Below are 18,659 nucleotides of genomic sequence, written 5' to 3'. Positions count from 1 at the left end.
TGTACATCTATCACCACTTTGTATATCTATCAAACCTCTGAATATATATCACCACTCTGTGTATCTTTCACCAATCTGAATATCTATCACCACTCTGTACATCTATCACAACTCTGTAAATCTATCACAACTCTGTATATCTATCACCACTATGTATATCTATCACCACTCTGTATATCCATCACTTCTCTGTTTATCTATCACCACTCTGTATATTTATCACCACTCTGTATATCTACTACCACTCTGTATATCTATCACCCTCCTCTGAATATCTATCATCCCTCTGAATATCTATCACCACTCTGTATATATATCACCGCTCTGTATATCTATCACCACTATGTACACATATCACCAATCTGTATATCTATCGACCCTCTGAATATCTATCACCACAGTGAATATCTAACACCAATCTGTATACTTATCACCACTCTGTATATTCATCAGCTTTCTCTCTATCTGTCACCACTTTGTATATATATCATCATTCTGTATAAATAGAACCACTCTGTATATCTATCACTTCTCTGTATATATATCACCACTCTGTATATTTATCACCACTCTGTATATCTACTACCACTCTGTATATCTATCAGCATTCTGTATATGCATCAGCATTCTCAATATCTGTCACCACTCTGTATATATATCACCACTCTGTATATCTACTACCACTCTGTATATCTATCACCACTCTTTATATATACCACTACTCTGTATGTCTATCACCACTGTATATATCTATCACCCCTCTGAATATATATCACCACTCAGTACATCTATCACCACTATATATATATATATATATCACCAATCTTAATATCCATCACCACTCTGTATATCTATCAACACTCTGTATATCCATCAGCATTCTCAATATCTGTCACCAATTTGTATATATATATCATCACTCTGTATATCTATCACCCCCTGTGAATATCTATCATCCCTCTGAATATCTATCACCACTCTGAAAATCTATCACCCCTCTGAATATCTATCACCACTGTGTATATCTATCACCACTGTGTATATCTATCACCACTGTGTATATCTATCACCACTGTGTATATATATCACCATTGTGTATATCTATCACCACTGTGTATATCTATCACCACTGTGTATATCTATCACCACTCTGTATATCTATCACCACTATGAACACCTATCACCAATCTGTATATCTATCGACCCTCTGAATATCTATCACCACAGTGAATATCTAACACCACTATGTATATCCATCAGCTTTCTCTATATCTGTCACCACTTTGTATATATATCATCACTCTGTATAAATATAACCACTCTGTATATCTATCACTTCTCTGTATATCTATCACCAATCTGAATATATATCATCACTCTGTACATATATCACCGCTCTGTATATATATCACCACTCTGTATGTCTATCACCACTGTATATATCTATCACCCCTCTGAATATCTATCACCCCTCTGAATATATCACTTCTCTGTATATCTATCACCAATCTGAATATCTATCACCAATCTGAATATCTATCACCACTCTGTACATCTATCACCACTATGTATGTCTATCACCACTGTATATATCTATCACCCCTCTGAATATCTATCACCCCTCTGAATATCTAACACTTCTCTGTATATCTATCACCACTCTGTACATCTATCACCACTATGTATGTCTATCACCACTGTATATATCTATCACCCCTCTGAATATCTATCACCCCTCTGAATATCTAACACTTCTCTGTATATCTATCACCACTCTGTACATCTATCACCACTATGTATGTCTATCACCACTGTTTCTCCTCTACAAGACATATTTAGTTATACCCGGTGACTCCCCTCATTTTTTTTCCCTAGAAGCCATAAAATAGGCCAATCCCACTTTTTCCCGCTTTTTTTTCAAATTTTTAGCCTTATAGTTTCAGATTTTTTAACATAGCGCCACTCGTTTTCTTGCTCAAAAGGTGTTGTTCGATAGTCTAATATGAAGTTGGGCTTCTATTGGAAGTATTCCGTTTATAGGATGATGATTGTTACATCTGCTATAAGTTGGTGATGAGAGTATAAGCCTAGATGTAGTTTTTTCTAGAATTTTTCGATTACTTCTAGTGAATTTGTTTTTGGTAGTGTTAGCTCTTATCCATAGATATGTACTAGAGATACGTAACACGAATGAGTGAATAACACATGAAATGACCCAATTACACATGCACTTTTAATCTTAGTTAAAACAGTATTTTTAAATGATTTTTTTTTACAAGATTAAGTATTACAATGTTATATGAAGTTTTAATCTTAATTAGCATATATTGGTGACTTTTAAACACTGATTTATAAATAGTATTACATTAAAAGTGTATTAAAAATTATTTATTAAAGCAGGAAAGTTCATAAAATGTTATTATAATTTTGAGGATACATCTGTTCCTTATTGCATATATACGATTGCCCAATGTGTTCAATCTGGACTACCAAAGTTGGGCTCTCATTTGTATAATAAATTAAAACTCACTGACACTCCATGAATTTACATGTATTTTATTTAACAGTCAAACAAATATTTTAAGTAATAATTTTCCAGAAAGTCTTAAAACCGTCCAGGACCTCCTGATTGCACTGAGTACGAAATGTTTTCTTAGAACAAAAATAAATATACAAGTTGCAAAAAATTTAGATCTAATTCAATGCAAAATGTGGCGACCAAACGGTGTCTTCTCATTTGTCCAACTTTTTAAAATAAGGTATTCAGCTCATTTAGCCAACTTTTTATTTTTGTTAATTATTGGGTTGTTTGTTTAGTTATAGTAAGGTGTCTTTCTAAAATTTGACAGTAAATTTGTTCCTGTATGTTTTTATACTATTTAAAAAAAAATATACAAAATAGGCGATAGTAAACTATTTTTAAATAAAGTTTTATAGTATATTTTAGATAATAAATAAATATTTCATCATTTATACAGAAGAAACCCACAAATCAGTAATATTTGTTCATTTGAGGTTCTGCGTTAATTTACATTTATACTTGTAACATGAATATTTGGTATAGCATTTTTACTTCCCAATTTTGATAGCCTTTGGTAGTATCATATTGTTTCAATATCCATTAGTTGGTACCTTAGTCACATCATCCGACCTACATTTTGCCATCAAGTGCAAGCACCATATTTATTCATGTACCATATACCACCCATCGGAACTAGACAGTGACACGATTGCTTTAATTTAGCACTGTTGTACATTAAAGTCAATTTTCCATATTCAATCGTGTATTCCATATTAAATCCGACAATATTTAAAACGAACGAACTTTATACTTCAGTGTTTGTTTGTCTTGTATCATGTATAATTGTTCAAAGAAACCAGAATCTAATCTAAAATAGAGAGATATTTATAAGTCTAGCTTCTTCATAATTTGATGCTAATTGTTGAAACCCAGGAGCTTTTGAGCTTCCTCATGGACCCTCTACCAGGCCAACCATAATTACGCCTTTCATTCATAAAATCCTGGCCTAGGACTATTGAAATGTCTGGTAACGCCTAATACCGTATGTTAGGAATTTCTCGTTATTGGTCTTCTGCTTTTAAGATCAGTCCAATCATTTTAACAAACCATAGACAATTAATGGAGAAAGTTCGGCAGAGAAAAATAACTGCCGTTTTTTTTCATTCTCCGCCCCCTCTTTCAAATATCATGGAAACGCCCCTAAACCTACATAGACAACAGACTGACCCAACTTAGGATAGACTACAGCAAGGACAGATCAACGTATATCACTACACTGATGCAGTATTCTACCTATTTAAACGAGGATGAAAATTAAATGTCAGTTGCACATTTAAACATGCTATGCTAAATAATACTACAGAAATTTTAATCCTGGTATAATTTTCACTCTTATTTTTCAACCCAAACTCTAATTAAAAAAACCTTTGTTCTTGATTACCTTAATTTGATCTCATCTATCCAACTTTTTTTTACCTGTACTACATATAATTTTTTAAAAGTTGGATAAATGAGAATGAACCGATCAAACACCCGTACAAACAGCGTTTGTTTAATGGTTAACATTGCACTGGGCAGTCGCACGTGTCGTTAAATAACAAACCAATAAACAATATAATGAAGTTGTAATAAAGGTAATAAATATTTCAGGTATTAGATTATCTTATTGACAAAAAAACACTTAAAATTTTAAATTTCAATTTACTAAACACAAAATATAAGCATGAAAATGCATATTTAAGCAATAAAATGTATGATACCATATTTCACTGTTTTAATAGAGAAAATTGCGGAAAGAAAATGGAGCGTGGTATCTTTTTTAATTAAGATTATAACTTTCTAAAAGGAAACTTTTTAGGACTTCTAAATGGTGTATTTCAACTGTGCTTAACTTATTTCAACATTAAAGTTATTTGTCCTAGTTATTTGTGCGGATGTCAGATTTATGTAACACATTTCACTTTCTTCATAAGGAAAAAAACAAAAAAAAACGGATATTACATTCAAATTCTCTTAAAAGAAACTTTCAAGACAAGTTCCCACTGATCTTCATTAATATCGATATACTTGTAATACATGTACATCCTGAATAAATCGATTGCTATTTTTTATAAAATTTAGAAAAAAATAAACGTTCTAAAACGTTTCCCGTAAGAGCCTTATCTTTCATTATTCTGTCTGTATAGATTCTCCACGGTCTCTATATCTTATCCATTATGACCATGAAATTTTCTTCCAATGTGTCGTGACTTTCTATTGGCTCCTTTTTTCAGATAATCAATTTTCTCAGAATTTTCAGATAATCCCGGATTTTCTCAGATAATCCCCGTTTATCTCAGATAAACTAAGATTATCTCAGCTTAATTCAAATTCGAAAAAAATCTAGTTTATCTGAGAAAATATAGAAAATCCATTATCTGGAGAAAATCCCGGTTTATCTGAAAATTCTGAGATAAACCGGCATTATCTGGAAAAAATCGAGATAATCCCGGTTTATCTGAGCTTAATGTAAAAAATTGAGATAATCCTAGTTTATCTGAGAAAATCCTGGTTTATCTGAGATAATTTAGGATTATCTATAAAAGTGGTTCAGGCGTGCCATAAAAATCAATCCCAACCTTTATTTTGTGGTTATAAACCTTGTGTCAAAATTTCATAGATTTCTATTAACTTAAACTAAAGTTATAGTGCGAAAACCAAGAAAATGCTTATTTGGGCCCTTTTTGGCCCCTAATTCCTAAAATGTTGGGACCAAAACTCCCAAAATCAATACCAGCCTTCCTTTTATGGTCATAAACCTTGTGTTAAAATTTCATAGATTTCTATTCACTTTTACTAAAGTTAGAGTGCGAAAACTAAAAGTATTCGGACGACGACGACGACGACGCCAACGTGATAGCAATATACGACGAAATTTTTTTCAAAATTTGCGGTCGTATAAAAAGCAATGGCTATGTTACTTTTTTGTTGGAAAAACTCTTTTAAATTTTTTTTTTTTTTTATCATCAGGTATACACATTATCTTTTCTCAAATCTAATAGGTTAACATCACAAGAGGGAAATTCCAAAAAATCTTTAACATTTTCTTTCCAGCTTGGATATGAAAATGGAATACAATTATTAATAAGAAAATGTTTGCACTACAGAACTTTTCAGTTCATTTTTTATTACATTCAATTTTGACAAGTAAAATGTTTCCTGTTACCTTTATACTTTGTAGTCTTGATTGATGATCGGGAACAACAGCCTGTATATTGTCTAACAATTCCTGTCTGTCTCCATGGGTAGCTATCCTACCTCCTACTCTGTCACCACTTGGTACATGTAATGGACGTTGTTCCTGAGCCGATGCCAATCTGAAAGGTATTTCTTAAAATTAAAAAGCAATCATATTCAAAACATTTTATCTTTGCTTCTGGTAAAAATTATATTATACTTAAAGAAGAAATTGCTTTGAAATAAAAAGGAAATATATTTTTACTTTGAAATAACTTATATAAGGGTCAGATGTTTGAGCTATACCATGTATTTTGTGACATGTATAGCATACATATTCAGTAGGATGCAACTAGGGTTTTCATTAGATTACAGTTTTACTGAATGTTCAGTGTAAAATAAACTAACTTTTCAAGAATTGATTTATTGATAATGCTAAGAATGTCCAACTGTAATGATTTTATCTTACTCTCAAGTCAAAATTATGAACAATTTTGCAATACTAATATATGTATAGGACAGTGGAAGGTGACATATGCAAATCAACTTTTTAATATCAAATTTTCAGGTTTATTGAAATCTTGAAGAGATAGGAAAGCATCCTACTATGGTACCAGAATAAAACTTTCAATCTATCATAATTAAAATTTCTTGAAATTAATTTCAAAAAAGAAAAAAGTATTACCAAATTGAAATAATTCTCATGTCAGATCCAGATCTTACCTTTTCAATGTGAAAAGTGTACCAGTTAACCTTTTACATCTCTTTAAAGCTTCTTCAATTCTATCAGGTTCATCTTTCAAAAATCTAAAACATACCAATAGAATAGCAATATCAAAATGAAATAATGCTATTAAAAATACCGTAAAAAGTTGTGTTTAATCTATAACTAGCACTCTCTCTGAAAATCCTACAAGCTTCTTGTCTTGAGTGGTAGTTACAGGAAACTCCATGGAGTTTACTTCATAAAATAGAAGTTAAAATTGTAAAAAAATGAATCTATAGCACAATCAAATAAACTAAGATTACCAAAAAAACGAATTTTTAAGTTGGCAGGCTATAAAGATACTATAAGTTGCTATTTACTAGTAATTTGGGAAAGATAAAATGCAGGTCATTACCTATATAGGGTCAAATATATCAGGTTTTAACTAGTACATGTACACACTTTTTCCAACAGAATTTCAACATTCATGGTTAGAGTTATCTCCCTAAATATCAGCATCTTTATACTTTAATTATTGTCCTTTTAGAACTATTTCACAAAAATGGCTTTTCTCTTTGTTTACACTTTCTTGAACATATGAGATGGATTTAAGATTTGATTTTATCTTGGAGTTTAAAACATGAGTTATTTCTCATTCTTTGCAACATTTGTTTTAAACCATTGTTTTTACAGAGCTATGAAGGCAAAATAATTCGCCTATGTCTTAGCCTAATTCAAATAAAGATGTGTAAACATTGTTGTATATAACAAGTTTAACTTATAACTTACTTTTCTTCTTTGATGACCACTTCCATTTCACCACTCATTACTTTCTTCATATGATCTTGTAATCCTGGGAAACGACCTGAAAAAATCTCAATAATTAGTATCTAAATTGAGTCACTAAAGATGAATAAACTATAAGAAAATATGATTGGGTAAATTCTTGTAGAAGTCTATAATTTAAGAGAAAATACATCAGTTTAATTGAGGTCTGGAGCTGGCATGTCAGTAATTGCTAGTAATCCTTTGTTAATTTATGTATTATTGTCATTTGTTTTGTTTCTTTTGTTGCCTATTCTGACATCCGACTCAGACTTCTCTTTAACTGAGTTTTACTATGCTTATTATTGTGCATTTGTTTTTTCTACATTGGCTAGAGGTATAGGAAAGGGTGGTTGAGATATCAAAAAACATGTTTAACCCCGCCCCATATTTAAGCCTATCCAAAGTCAGGCGCCTCTGGCCTTTGTTTGTCTTGTGTGATTTTTAATTTTAGTTTCTAGTGCATAATTCGGAGTTTAGAATGACTTCCATTATCACTGAACTAGTGTTCATATTTGTTTAGGGGCCAGCTGAAGGACTCCTCCAGGTGGGAGAGTTTCTCCCTGCATTGAAGACCCTTTGGAAGCCTGTGACTGTTGTCTGCTCTGTGGTCTGGTTGTTTTCTCTTTGACACATTCCCCATTTCCATTCTCAATTTTATTGCAATTGAATGCAGGAATTGTTTGCTGCATTGAAGACCTGTTGGTGACCTTCTGCTGTTTTCTGTTCTATGATCTGGTTGTTGTCTCTTTGACACATTCCCCATTTCCATTCTCAATTCAAAAGAAATTTGTTTTTGTTTGTAACTAAGAACATACATCTAAGTTCTCCAAGATGTTTGGTGACATGACTAAGAACAAGAGCCATTCCTTCGACATCAGCCAGATTAACTCGACATTGCCTGGATATCACATCCTCTCTCATTTCTTCTACTGAGGATTCTAAATCTCTACAAAAACAAGACTACTATTAATCTAACTCATTGACTTTACATCTGGTCACACTTCACTTCTATAAAAGATGTTGTCTTAATATTCACGACTCAATTAAAATCAAACATCATTTGCAGTCACAATGTGAAAAGTGAAAATAAAAGATACATTTCCAATGAAAATTTTAAATTTATACAACTTATCTTTCAATTTATCTAAGAAACAAAATGTTACTGTAATTCCCTATATTGAAACATTCTCATGCATAAGAATATTTACAGAAATTTATTAGAACACTGCAGGTATGGATTATATACTTGGTTTTGTTTTGTTTGCTATCCTTAATCTTGTCTGCCACATTTATCTCATACCACTGGCCGACCTTGTTTTTAACTGTTAAAATATGTGCAACTATTTAATGTATGTAATGGATTGACATTGTTTTATTCCTGCACTGCAACATTCTTTAGTTAAAACAAATCAAACCATTGGTTTTGAGTTATCATACAATTATATAAAACGGAAATGCACTGCATATCACAATTGGTTTTCTTGTCTTTGATTAAATCTGCTGCAAACTGTCTCCCAGGTAATTGCTCAAAAAAATTTACATAAATGTTGGTTAGTAATTTAATGATTTTTTTTATGAAAAGGTATATCTATGATCATACTATCTCAGTAGTTATTTTATAGGAATTTTCAAACCCAGGTATCATCTTTTTTTCTTCCTCACTTGGCCAATTCCAATAAATTGCCTTTTGTAAATTTAAAAAGAACATACCCCAATTCTCTTAACACTTTACTGCCGTCATCTTTGTAATGTTTACATTGTGTGTCTATATCTGATCGTTGTTGACGGAGAACCTGGTGTTCAGCTCCAGGAACTGTTGTTAGCACCTTCTGCAAATAATAAACACTCACTTATAGTCTACCAATAGATATACACACAAAAACTTAGTTTGGAATACAAAAGCTTGGCCAAATATTCATTTGTACTAATTTTCAGGTCTAAAACTGTCTTCAATAATAATTTATTTATATTTAACATATTATCAAAAGAGAGGAAAGGTAAGACCTGCCAAACACATTTTTAGCTCACCTGGCCCAAAGGGCCAAGTGAGGTTTTCCCATCACTTGGCGTCCGGCGTTAACTTTTACAAAAATCTTCTCCTCTGAAACTACTGGGCCAAATTTAACCAAACATGGCCACAATCATTATTAGGGTATTTAGTTTAAAAATTGTGTCTGGTGACCCGGCCAACGAACCAAAATGGCTGCCATGGCTAAAAATAGAACATAGGGTAAAATGCAGTTTTTGACTTATAACTCAAAAACCAAAGCATTTAGAGCAAATCTGACAGGGTAAAATTGTTTATCAGGTAAGATCTATCTGCCCTGAAATATTTAGATGAATCGGACAACCAGTTGTTGGGTTGCTGCCCCCGAATTGGTAATTTTAAGGAAATTTTGCTGTTTTTGGATATTATCTTGAATATTATTATGGATAGAGATAAACTGTAGGCAGCAAAAATGTTCAGCAAAGTAAGATTTACAATTAAGTAAACCGGACCAAAATGGTCAGTTGACCCCTTTAGGAGTTATTGCCCTTTATAGTCAATTTTTAACCATTTTTCGTAAAACTTAATTGACTTTTACAAAAATCTTCATCTCTGAAACTACTGGGCCAAACTTAACCAAACAGGGCCAAACTTAACCAAACAGGGCCAAAATCATTATTGGGGTATCTAGTTTAAAAACTGTGTCCGGTGACTTGACCAACAAACCAAGATGGCCGCCATGGCTAAAAATAAAACATACGTGTAAAATGCAGTTTTTGGCTTATAATTCAAAAACCAAAGCATTTAGAGCAAATCTGAAATGGGGTAAAATTGTTTATCAGGTCAAGATCTATCTTCTCTGAAATTTTCAGATGAATTGGACAACTCCTTGTTAGGTTGCTGCCCCTAAATTGGTAATTTTAAGGAAATTTTGCCATTTTTCATTATTATTTTGAATATTATTAAAGATAGAGAAAAACTGTAAACAGCAATAATGTACAGCAATTTAAGACTAAAAATAAGTCAACTTGACCAAAATGGTCAAGGAGTTATTGTCCTTTATAATCAATTTTTAACAATTTTCATAAAATTTGTAAATTTTTACTAACATTTTCCACTGAAACTGCTGGGCCAAGTTCATTATAGATAGAGATAATTGTAAGCAGCAAGAATGTTCAGTAAAATAAGATGTACAAACACATCACCATCACCAAAACACAATTTTGTCATGAATCTTTCTGCTTCCTTTGTTTAATATTCACATAACCCAAGGTGAGCAACACAGGCTCTTTAAAGCCTCTGTTTGGTTTTTTTTTTACCTCAGACAGCTATACTTCTCTATATTCTATAGATAGAGAGTTTGGTGTTCACTCTTACCAAGTAACATAAAGAGAAGACTAAAAAATGAAAAAATATCAACAGATACCAAGATAGCAATTTCTCATACTGGGTCAGAATAGCTATAAAAAATCTTTTTCTCAACCCAATAAATTTTTAGGATAAGATAATCATACACTTTCTTATATTAATAGCTTATACTCACCGAAATCTTTTTGATAGTTTCTTGGATAGAATCAGTCATAGATTCATTATTAAGTTGCTGAATTCTTCGCAAATGTTTTAAATCTAGTTTCAAATCTGATGTTTGCCTGGCAACATTAAGGATGCCATCTTTAATACTCTGTGTAACAACGGTATGATGAGATGACTGGGAGGATATGTCTGATATACCTAAAATGAAAGAACACAATTTTTGTTCAGTTTATGACTTTTTTTACACATTGGTATTATTTTGTTTGGTCTTACATCTTGTAGATATGGTTCTAGAAACACATTTAATCTAAAACTTTACTTTATTATTGTGGTTTCACTTATTTCGAATTCAAAAATAAAATACTTTTTATTTTCAAATATGTAACAAAAGTCAACCATGTTTAACAGGATTAAAAACTTGAAAATATTATAGTTCATACTGACAATAGTGAATAAAACCGGCTGTGTTTATACTGACATATAGCTGCTAACTCTTAATTCATTTAGTCTCTAAAGGTGAGTTGTCTCATTGGCAATCATACAAACCACATCTTCTTATTTTTTTTATGTATGTGCTCACTATATTAGTGACTACTGCTACATGAATGTGAGAACAGATTATCAAAACTTTACCCTCTAAAATTTTATTCAAACCATAAGAGATAAGTTTTTTTATGGTATTTACTATCAAAAGATTGTCACTTTTTGTTCTTTAGTTATTCTAGATATGTAATCAATGAGGTTTTAAATTCTGTTTTACACATATGCATATGGGTGTTACACAAGAATCTTCTGCTTAGCAATGAATGTATTTAACTCAACTATCTTCTACAATTTCTCGACTTCAGTGTACAATCAGCTGTGTATCAATAAAGTCCTTTTGTTGAAAATGTGTACATTTAGCTTTGTCTATTTTGCTGAATGGTGTATGTTAGTTATTTTTGTACATCTACTTTCTCAACTTTGGCTAAATGGTGAACAATCAACTATGTTCATTATAAGAGGCAGATTTAGAGGGTTTTCCACTGGGTTTTTATTACATGTAATGCTAATGATGCAACTACTTGATTATCACAATAATAAGAACCTTGCAATCTGATATATAACACATGAAGCTGTATGCAGCTTTTTCTTAAAGCATAAAGATCAGCCTTACATGTTTGTTAATTCTTAAAAATATGCATCAATAAATGCACACAATAATTTTTAAATTTACAATATATAAGTTGTAACTACTTCACAAATTTTGCGAAATGGTGGAGTTTATATAATAGCTGTGATTGTTATTTTAGTTTACATTTAACTTTTGAAAGTTGCAAAACAATTGCAAAAAAATAAATTTTTAAAGCATTATTGACAACATGCATGCATAACTTTTAAACCATCATACCAAGAGAGTATGTGCCATTGTTATCATTAAACTGAAATGATGGAACAGATAATTTGATAATGAACAAACTCAAATTAAATTTGTTTTCAATAATCAAAGACCACTTGAGGTTGGCAATATTGTTTTATTACAGAAAAAATATATGAATAAATGGGAAAACAAATGAATATCAAAATTTTATGTATGAAACAAACATCTATGAATCTATCCATAAAAAAAATGTTTATCACTTCAACATTTCCTATGGAATGCAAATAGGTAAGTTTGACTGAGGAGCTATGTTTTGCATTATCTTTAACGGAAAATTATCAACTGCAAGAAAATTTAGTCTGCAATAATCAAGCATTAACAGTTGATTTTATCTACTGATATAGTTTAAATGAAAGTTTCCTGTCTGACATGAAGCTATGTAGTTACTTTAATTAAAACATCCATTAAAATGTATTAATTACTTTAAAAAATGCATCTGTTACAAAGTGGCTATTCATTAAATTCAATAAAACAGTTACTGAACAGTATTAAAACAAAGAGATTTGTATATTATATGTTCCTGAAATAGTTCAGTTCTTGATACATCAATATCAAAGATAAGTACTTGGAAGTTGAGACTGTTAAAACATTCTCTCTAAATTTTTACCTGCCAGTCTGATCAAAACTGAAATTTTTACCAACGACATACTTGAGAAATAATCAAACATATTTTAATCTCCTTTTCTCCAGACCCTACGTGCAGCAAGAGACACAAGCAGTGATTATAAACATGCAGAATATGTCAAACACCAAAAACAAGCAATGCAGGTCATAAATATACCTTTATCACCATTGACTTTCTCTGTGTCATCTTCTGCAAGAAAGGTGCATTCTGGGTAAAAGCTATCTCAAACAATGCAACCATGCTGTTAGTAATTTTATTTGATAATATGAATTTCATATTCATTGGAAAAAAATCTTCAAACAGAAATATGTATTTGGAAAAAGACCAATGCAACTGGCATAAAAAATACTGAAAACCCCTAAGCTGAAACTGGATGCCAAAATAGACCTAAGGCAATAATGCAAAATATAAACAATTCATACTTACAAAACCTAACTTTTGCCTCTATCATACATATAACAATCATAATGTACAATTGTTTATAAAATTAAAGAATGTCATTGAAACAGGCAGATGATTTGTGAAGAAGGTGGTAAGAAACATTTATTAACTTATTGTAGAGATAATGGACCTAAGTATATTTTAAGATAGCTTACATTATTTCAAGTAAATCTTTAGAATTATAAATGTGAGAGGGTTTTTTTTCTTCTTTTTCATGTAAAAGTATCAACTAATTCATGACTGTCATATATTATTTACCATTTTATAGACAAAAGGAATATTTTCAATAAAACCATTCCAACACACAATTTGGATATCAAATGACAGCCATTTAGAAACTGAAAAGTAATAAGTACTGAGGGAGAGGACAACACAAATAGCAATTATTGCCTATCATTTGTACTTATAAAAATAATTTACAATTTAAAATACAGATTTTCCTGTCCTTAAACTCCTCAACATAAATTTGGTTTGACTTTTTGTTAGTAATAAGGTGCTACAGCCCAAAATTGTATAAAGCTCTAAATTACTTAAAATCCACTCATCAAAGACATCAGTAATCTCATATTTAGTATAAACCATTTCTAATATAAACCCAATACCATCATAACTTACTTCCTACAACACTTGGTGGCTTAGAGTCTCCTAAATCTGATGGTGTTGTACTAGCCCCACTTCTTATACTACTTTCCCTACTTGATCCTGTTACTACTGCTGTTTGCACCCAGGCTGTTAAATTTGCAAGTTGTACTTCCATTTTTTCCATGCGTACTCTGAAATATGAAAAACGAAACAAAAATGAGTTCATTGTTCTTTTAATAACTTTATATATTCAACTTTAAAATTATCTCATTGATTTAGTACAAGATTGTCATAATTTTCGTGCTTTCACTTACATGTAACAGACGGGATGTCAAAAAGACACATTAGTATGGTTCAGATTAGGTTATGTCCATACTAGCCCTTCCAAATTAACAATTTTTAACCTCTATGTAATTCTGATCTGGTAAATTGACTACATAAAGTTTGCTTAGCATGTTTTTTTTACATTTATCAGAAGCTCTCTACAAAAGTTTTTGTATAGAACTTTTCTTGTCCTACAATGATACACAAGTTTTTATTTAGGGCTGCTGGTATCCTTTAATAATTACAGAGTTATCTTGTACCTGGTTTCTGGATCAGTTGTAGGTGAGGGTGTAATACTGTGAGGTGGGGGAGGGACCATAGGTTCTCTCTCTGGAGTTACCCTGTATAAGAGTTATATTTTACCTGGTTTCTGGATCAGTTGTAGGTGAGGATGTAATACTGCTAGGTGGAGGAGGGACCATAGGTTCTCTCTCTGGAGTTACCCTGTATAAGAATTATATTTTACCTGGTTTTTGGATCAGTTGTAGGTGAGGGTGTAATACTGCGAGGTGGGGGAGGGACCATAGGTTTTCTCTCTGGAGTTACCCTGTATAAGAGTTATATTTTACCTGGTTTCTGGATCAGTTGTAGGTGAGGATGTAATACTGCGAGGTGGAGGAGGGACCATAGGTTCTCTCTCTGGAGTTACCCTGTATAAGAGTTATATTTTACCTGGTTTCTGGATCAGTTGTAGGTGAGGGTGTAATACTGCGAGGTGGAGGAGGGACCATAGGTTCTCTCTCTGGAGTTACCCTGTATAAGAGGTATATTTTACCTGGTTTCTGGATCAGTTGTAGGTGAGGGTGTAATACTGTGAGGTGGGGGAGGGACCATAGGTTCTCTCTCTGGAGTTACCCTGTATAAGAGTTATATTTTACCTGGTTTCTGGATCAGTTGTAGGTGAGGGTGTAATACTGCGACCATAGGTTCTTGTTCTCTCTCTGGAGTTACCCTGTATAAGAGTTATATTTTACCTGGTTTCTCGATCAGTTGTAGGTGAGGGTGTAATACTGTGAGGTGGGGGAGGGACCATAGGTTCTCTCTCTGGAGTTACCCTGTATAAGAGTTATATTTTACCTGGTTTCTGGATCAGTTGTAGGTGAGGGTGTAATACTGTGAGGTGGGGGAGGGACCATAGATACTTGTTCTCTCTCTGGAGTTACCCTGTATAAGAGTTATATTTTACCTGGTTTCTGGATCAGTTGTAGGTGAGGGTGTAATACTGCGAGGTGGAGGAGGGACCATAGGTACTTGTTCTCTCTCTGGAGTTACCCTGTATAAGAGTTATATTTTACCTGGTTTCTGGATCAGTTGTAGGTGAGGGTGTAATACTGCGAGGTGGAGGAGGGACCATAGGTTCTCTCTCTGGAGTTACCCTGTATAAGAGGTATATTTTACCTGGTTTCTGGATCAGTTGTAGGTGAGGGTGTAATACTGTGAGGTGGGGGAGGGACCATAGGTTCTCTCTCTGGAGTTACCCTGTATAAGAGTTATATTTTACCTGGTTTCTGGATCAGTTGTAGGTGAGGGTGTAATACTGCGAGGTGGAGGAGGGACCATAGGTTCTTGTTCTCTCTCTGGAGTTACCCTGTATAAGAGTTATATTTTACCTGGTTTCTCGATCAGTTGTAGGTGAGGGTGTAATACTGTGAGGTGGGGGAGGGACCATAGGTTCTCTCTCTGGAGTTACCCTGTATAAGAGTTATATTTTACCTGGTTTCTGGATCAGTTGTAGGTGAGGGTGTAATACTGTGAGGTGGGGGAGGGACCATAGATACTTGTTCTCTCTCTGGAGTTACCCTGTACAAGAGTTATATTTTACCTGGTTTCTGGATCAGTTGTAGGTGAGGGTGTAATACTGCGAGGTGGAGGAGGGACCATAGGTACTTGTTCTCTCTCTGGAGTTACCCTGTATAAGAGTTATATTTTACCTGGTTTCTGGATCAGTTGTAGGTGAGGGTGTAATACTGTGAGGTGGGGGAGGGACCATAGGTTCTCTCTCTGGAGTTACCCTGTATAAGAGTTATATTTTACCTGGTTTCTGGATCAGTTGTAGGTGAGGGTGTAATACTGTGAGGTGGGGGAGGGACCATAGGTACTTGTTCTCTCTCTGGAGTTACCCTGTATAAGAGTTATATTTTACCTGGTTTCTGGATCAGTTGTAGGTGAGGGTGTAATACTGTGAAGTGGGGAGGGACCATAGGTACTTGTTCTCTCCCTGGAGTTACCCTGTATAAGAGTTATATTTTACCTGGATTCTCGATCAGTTGTAGGTGAGGGTGTAATACTGTGAGGTGGAGGAGGGACCATAGGTTCTCTCTCTGGAGTTACCCTGTATAAGAGTTATATTTTACCTGGTTTCTGGATCAGTTGTAGGTGAGGGTGTAATACTGCGAGGTGGAGGAGGGACCATAGGTTCTTGTTCTCTCTCTGGAGTTACCCTGTATAAGAGTTATATTTTACCTGGTTTCTGGATCAGTTGTAGGTGAGGGTGTAATACTGTGAGGTGGGGGAGGGACCATAGGTTCTCTCTCTGGAGTTACCCTGTATAAGAGTTATATTTTACCTGGTTTCTGGATCAGTTGTAGGTGAGGGTGTAATACTGCGAGGTGGAGGAGGGACCATAGGTTCTTGTTCTCTCTCTGGAGTTACCCTGTATAAGAGTTATATTTTACCTGGTTTCTGGATCAGTTGTAGGTGAGGGTGTAATACTGTGAGGTGGGGGAGGGACCATAGGTACTTGTTCTCTCTCTGGAGTTACCCTGTATAAGAGTTATATTTTACCTGGTTTCTGGATCAGTTGTAGGTGAGGGTGTAATACTGTGAGGTGGGGGAGGGACCATAGGTACTTGTTCTCTCTCTGGAGTTACCCTGTATAAGAGTTATATTTTACCTGGTTTCTGGATCTAGGTGAGGGTGTAATACTGTGAGGTGGGGGAGGGACCATAGGTTCTCTCTCTGGAGTTACCCTGTATAAGATTTATATTTTACCTGGTTTCTGGATCAGTTGTAGGTGAAGATGTAATACTGTGAGGTGGAGGAGGGACCATAGGTACTTGTTCTCTCTCTGGAGTTACCCTGTATAAGAGTTATATTTTACCTGGTTTCTGGATCAGTTGTAGGTGAGGGTGTAATACTGCGAGGTGGAGGAGGAACCATAGGTTCTTGTTCTCTCTCTGGAGTTACCCTGTATAAGAGATATATTTTACCTGGTTTCTGGATCAGTTGTAGGTGAGGGTGTAATACTGCGAGGTTGAGGAGGGACCATAGGAACTTGTTCTCTCTCTGGAGTTACCCTATAGCTCTGAGATCTCTGGACGGGTTGATCAGCTGATCTTGGTGACATTGGTGTGAAAGCTAAAGAGTGACGATTTGGCTGATGTCCTGAAATAAAACAATTCTGAATTAAAATCACACCAAAATCTGGACTTTAAAATCTGTATGAGGAAAAAAAATTATATGTTATAACAAAAAAAAAATGTTTTCAATAGATTGTACTTAATGTTTATGCCTAGATCTAATAAATAAAATGGAACTTACTTGTATCAGGAGGTGGACCTGAAGCTCTTAAAGGGGAGACCATTGTATTGGCCCTGACCCCTTTGGCAATGTAAGTCTGGGGTGGAGCACCAGGGGCACCTGCCCCACCTGGTCCATGGAGGTAGTCATAGATCTGCATACCAGTTGCTGGTGTAGGAGACATAGTTCTCCTCAAAGGATCACCAGGAGGTAGCTGGCTTCTTTGAACTGGTGGAGACACTGACCTATAATGCTGTTCTGGACCTCTTTGTGGACCCTGCTGACGATATGTTGGTCTGCCTCGACCATCATGGTCTTGGTAAGTTTGAGGTACCGGTACATAACCATTCTGCATTTGTATATTTTCTGGGATTGGTCCAAGGTTGTGTCTATCAGGAGTGTTTCGATCGCCTCGGATACGGTCTGGTGAATCATACAATGCATTGTGTGCATAATTGACAGGTGGATGATGTGATGGGGCACTTCTGGTCAAGTCTGGAGTAGGAGATCTATAGATATCATAATCACTGGCGTATATAGGATCTCTGTATACAGGGTAGGAATGTGACATGGAAGCAGGCAAGGTCTGGGCTTTTCTTACCTAAAAATAAATCAATATATTAATATCATATTGATATCAACATTTTCCCAAAAACTGATAGTCACATATTACATATCAGAAAATAATTTTTTCAACACTCTGACACTTTTTTCTTTGGATAATTCATTTCTGTTTTTCCCAGTGGAATCTGTTAGATCTGTATCCTAGTTACACTTGATTCACCAGGTAGACAATTTTCCTCCAGGTAAAAAAAGTCGGGAGGCCTCACCTTGATATTGAGATGAAATACAGGAATAAAAGTGCTATTCCTATTTTTTTGTATGTGTATTTTGCTCTGCATGAACTGATTTTGTGTGATGGATGGAATTACATATTTTTTTTCTATTCTGTTACAT

The 18,659-nt window shown here is 34.0% G+C and overlaps 2 protein-coding genes across 2 annotated transcripts in view; both read right to left on the bottom strand.

Annotated features, from left to right (window-relative positions):
* LOC134705627 (uncharacterized) overlaps positions 1–18,659 on the bottom strand; it is a 101,523-nt gene that overhangs the window by 21,550 nt on the left and 61,314 nt on the right. Inside the window, exons 7-25 of the mRNA XM_063564349.1 lie at positions 17,724–18,303; positions 17,393–17,567; positions 17,175–17,261; positions 16,968–17,054; positions 16,750–16,836; positions 16,538–16,624; positions 16,218–16,304; positions 16,006–16,092; positions 15,794–15,874; positions 15,582–15,662; positions 15,370–15,456; positions 13,893–14,050; positions 12,993–13,025; positions 10,802–10,989; positions 8,982–9,100; positions 8,087–8,217; positions 7,233–7,308; positions 6,461–6,544; positions 5,727–5,877 (exon numbers count right to left, since the gene is read on the bottom strand). Of these exons, the coding sequence (XP_063420419.1) occupies positions 5,727–5,877; positions 6,461–6,544; positions 7,233–7,308; positions 8,087–8,217; positions 8,982–9,100; positions 10,802–10,989; positions 12,993–13,025; positions 13,893–14,050; positions 15,370–15,456; positions 15,582–15,662; positions 15,794–15,874; positions 16,006–16,092; positions 16,218–16,304; positions 16,538–16,624; positions 16,750–16,836; positions 16,968–17,054; positions 17,175–17,261; positions 17,393–17,567; positions 17,724–18,303 (2,466 nt within the window). The remainder of the gene's footprint in view (positions 1–5,726; positions 5,878–6,460; positions 6,545–7,232; positions 7,309–8,086; positions 8,218–8,981; positions 9,101–10,801; positions 10,990–12,992; positions 13,026–13,892; positions 14,051–15,369; positions 15,457–15,581; positions 15,663–15,793; positions 15,875–16,005; positions 16,093–16,217; positions 16,305–16,537; positions 16,625–16,749; positions 16,837–16,967; positions 17,055–17,174; positions 17,262–17,392; positions 17,568–17,723; positions 18,304–18,659) is intronic.
* The window catches only part of LOC134706589 (rac GTPase-activating protein 1-like), a 124,033-nt gene that overhangs the window by 68,011 nt on the left and 37,363 nt on the right, over positions 1–18,659 (bottom strand). The window lies entirely within an intron of this gene.

This window comes from Mytilus trossulus, chromosome 2, assembly GCF_036588685.1.
Source record: "Mytilus trossulus isolate FHL-02 chromosome 2, PNRI_Mtr1.1.1.hap1, whole genome shotgun sequence".
Taxonomy (NCBI): Eukaryota; Metazoa; Mollusca; class Bivalvia; order Mytilida; family Mytilidae; genus Mytilus; species Mytilus trossulus.
This window is presented reverse-complemented; position numbering and strand designations above follow the sequence as displayed.